Genomic DNA, 3,882 nt, shown 5'->3' with positions numbered 1-3,882 from the left:
CTTCTCTTCCTGAACAACATGGAGGACACTAACCTCTTCTCTACCTGAACAACATGGAGGACACTAACCTCTTCTCTTCCTGAACAACATGGAGGACACTAACCTCTTCTCTTCCTGAACAACATGGAGGACACTAACCTCTTCTCTTCCTGAACAACATGGAGGACACTAACCTCTTCTCTACCTGAACAACATGGAGGACACTAACCTCTTCTCTACCTGAACAACATGGAGGACACTAACCTCTTCTCTACCTGAACAACATGGAGGACACTAACCTCTTCTCTACCTGAACAACATGGAGGACACTAACCTCTTCTCTTCCTGAACAACATGGAGGACACTAACCTCTTCTCTTCCTGAACAACATGGAGGACACTAACCTCTTCTCTTCCTGAACAACATGGAGGACACTAACCTCGTCTCTTCCTGAACAACATGGAGGACACTAACCTCTTCTCTTCCTGAACAACATGGAGGACACTAACCTCTTCTCTTCCTGAACAACATGGAGGACGTCTTACAGGACACTAACCTCTTCTCTTCCTGAACAACATGGAGGCCATCTTACAGGACACTAACCTCTTCTCTACCTGAACAACATGGAGGACACTAACCTCTTCTCTTCCTGAACAACATGGAGGACGTCTTACAGGACACTAACCTCTTCTCTTCCTGAACAACATGGAGGCCATCTTACAGGACACTAACCTCTTCTCTACCTGAACAACATGGAGGACACTAACCTCTTCTCTTCCTGAACAACATGGAGGACACTAACCTCTTCTCTTCCTGAACAACATGGAGGCCATCTTACAGGACACTAACCTCTTCTCTACCTGAACAACATGGAGGACACTAACCTCTTCTCTTCCTGAACAACATGGAGGCCATCTTACAGGACACTAACCTCTTCTCTTCCTGAACAACATGGAGGCCATCTTACAGGACACTAACCTCTTCTCTACCTGAACAACATGGAGGACACTAACCTCTTCTCTTCCTGAACAACATGGAGGACACTAACCTCTTCTCTTCCTGAACAACATGGAGGACACTAACCTCTTCTCTTCCTGAACAACATGGAGGACACTAACCTCTTCTCTTCCTGAACAACATGGAGGACACTAACCTCTTCTCTTCCTGAACAACATGGAGGACGTCTTACAGGACCTCTGTCATCTGAAGCCCCTCTGCCTCTTAATTCAGAACATCATGACTCCGGATGGATGGATGGATGGATGGATGGATGGATGGATGGGGCTACGGATGGATGGGGGCTACGGATGGATGGATGGAGGCTACGGATGGATGGATGGAGGCTACGGATGGATGGATGGGGGCTACGGATGGATGGGTGGGTGGATGGGGGCTACGGATGGATGGAGACTGCAGGCTACGGATGGATGGAGACTGCAGGCTACGGATGGATGGAGACTGCAGGCTACGGATGGATGGAGACTGCAGGCTACGGATGGATGGAGACTGCAGGCTACGGATGGATGGATGGGGGCTACGGATGGATGGATGGATGGGGGCTACGGATGGATGGATGGGGGCTACGGATGGATGGATGGAGGCTACGGATGGATGGATGGATGGATGGGGGCTACGGATGGATGGATGGAGGCTACGGATGGATGGATGGATGGAGGCTACGGACGGACGGATGGATGGGGGCTACGGATGGATGGGGACTGGGCCTACGGATGGATGGATGGGGCCTGGGGCTACGGATGGATGGGGACTGGGGGCTACGGATGGATGGGGACTGGGGGCTACGGATGGATGGGGACTGGGGGCTACGGATGGATGGGGACTGGGGGCTACGGATGGATGGGGACTGGGGGCTACGGATGGATGGGGACTGGGGGCTACGGATGGATGGGGACTGGGGCTACGGATGGATGGGGACTGGGGGCTACGGCTGGATGGATGAGACTACGGATGGATGGGGACTGGGTCTACGGATGGATGGGGACTGGGTCTACGGATGGATGGGGACTGGGGCTACGGCTGGATGGGGGCTACGGCTGGATGGATGGGGGCTACGGATGGATGGGGACTGGGGCTACGGATGGATGGAGACTGGGGGCTACGGCTGGATGGATGGGGGCTACGGCTAGATGGATGAGACTACGGATGGATGGATGGAGGCTACAGATGGATGGATGGATGGAGGCTACAGATGGATGGATGGATGGAGGCTACGGATGGATGGATGGGGGCTACGGATGGATGGATGGGGGCTACGGATGGATGGATGGGGGCTACGGATGGATGGAGACTGGGGCTACGGATGGATGGATGAGACTACAGATGGATCAGTCAAATATAGTGTTTATATAATATTATTGTTGTTCAGTGCTGAAAACATTTGACATTATTTATTTGTTCTATTTACCAGCCACATCCTTTCTTTATTCCCTCTAATCTGTAGCTCTCTTTTTCTCCTGCTCCCTTCCTCTCTCCCTTCCCCTCCTTTCCTCTCTCCCTTCCTCTCTCCCTTCCTCTCTCCCTTCCTCTCCTTTCCTCTCTCCCTTCCTCTCTCCCTTCCCCTCCTTTCCTCTCTCCCTTCCTCTCTCCCTTCCCCTCCTTTCCTCTCTCCCTTCCTCTCTCCCTTCCTCTCTCCCTTCCTCTCCTTTCCTCTCTCCCTTCCTCTCTCCCTTCCCCTCCTTTCCTCTCTCCCTTCCTCTCTCCCTTCCCCTCCTTTCCTCTCTCCCTTCCTCTCTCCCTTCCCCTCCTTCCTCTCTCCCTTCCTCTCTCCCTTCCTCTCTCCCTTCCTCTCTCCCTTCCCCTCTCCCTTCCCCTCTCCCTTCCCCTCTCCCTTCCCCTCTCCCTTCCCCTCTCCCTTCCCCTCTCCCTTCCCCTCTCCCTCTATTCAATTTAAGGGGCTTTATTGGCATAGGAAACTCTCTCTCTCGTGCTCTTTTCCTCTCCTATCACTCTCTTCCTCTGTCTCTCTCTAACTTGTATCCTTATCTCTCCCACAGTTGACCACACGAGGGTAAAGCTGACTTTAAAAACAACCAATCAGGATGCAGATTACATCAATGCCAGCTTCATCAAGGTACACACCTCAGACCTGTGACTGCATGATGTGACCTCATCCCTCTGCCCCCCCACGGCATACACAGCCTTTTGCCGTGTGTGGGTGTGGGTGTGGGTGTGGGAAGCGGATGTGCAGAGAGAAGCTTTCAGGTCCACAAACATATCACCAGCACGTCTTCAGTTTCACCCTGAATGTCTGTCCAGTCAGAGGTCAACACTTTAACTAGAGCAGAAGGAACGCTGAGGGATGGACAACTGTAACACCTAGTCCACAAAATGTTGTTTTGTTTAGTAACTAGAGGCGACAGGGCCTTCCAGGTGATGGTCATGTGGAGTGTTGCATAGCAACCTGCACACTGTGTGGAAGCTAATGACTCTCACACAAGGTGATTAATTACACCCTTAAAAACTCTGAGACCTTTTCAGGCTGGCCTGAATAAAGATGTCTGAGTGTTTTCCTCCTCCCTCTTCCACTTCCTCTCTCCTCCTCTCCCTCTCCTCCACTTCCTCCTCTCTCCTCCACTTCCTCCTCTCTCCTCCACTTCCTCCTCCTTCCTCCTCTTCCTCCCCCTCCACTTCCTCTAAACTAACTGTGTGTTAGTTCATCCAGTCCTCTAATATTAGTTGTGTTACCAGGGAATGGATGGTCCAGAGGCCTACATCGCTACCCAGGGTCCTCTAACCAACACTGTCATCGACTTCTGGAGAATGAACTGGGAGTACAGTGTAGCTGTGAGTCTCCCTCTCTCACACACTGACACACACACACACACACACACACACTGAGACACACACACACACACTGAGACACACACACACACACACTGAGAC

At 52.1% G+C, this 3,882-nt stretch overlaps 1 protein-coding gene across 1 annotated transcript in view; it reads left to right on the top strand.

Moving 5' to 3' along the window:
• Positions 1-2,923: 2,923 nt before the first annotated feature.
• The window catches only part of LOC124029185 (tyrosine-protein phosphatase non-receptor type 12-like), a 16,391-nt gene continuing 15,432 nt past the window's right edge, over positions 2,924-3,882 (top strand). Inside the window, exons 1-2 of the mRNA XM_046340989.1 lie at positions 2,924-3,070; positions 3,688-3,783. Of these exons, the coding sequence (XP_046196945.1) occupies positions 3,691-3,783 (93 nt within the window). The 5' untranslated portion in view covers positions 2,924-3,070; positions 3,688-3,690. The remainder of the gene's footprint in view (positions 3,071-3,687; positions 3,784-3,882) is intronic.

Source organism: Oncorhynchus gorbuscha, unplaced genomic scaffold (genome assembly GCF_021184085.1).
Source record: "Oncorhynchus gorbuscha isolate QuinsamMale2020 ecotype Even-year unplaced genomic scaffold, OgorEven_v1.0 Un_scaffold_5757, whole genome shotgun sequence".
NCBI lineage: Eukaryota > Metazoa > Chordata > Actinopteri > Salmoniformes > Salmonidae > Oncorhynchus > Oncorhynchus gorbuscha.
This window is presented reverse-complemented; position numbering and strand designations above follow the sequence as displayed.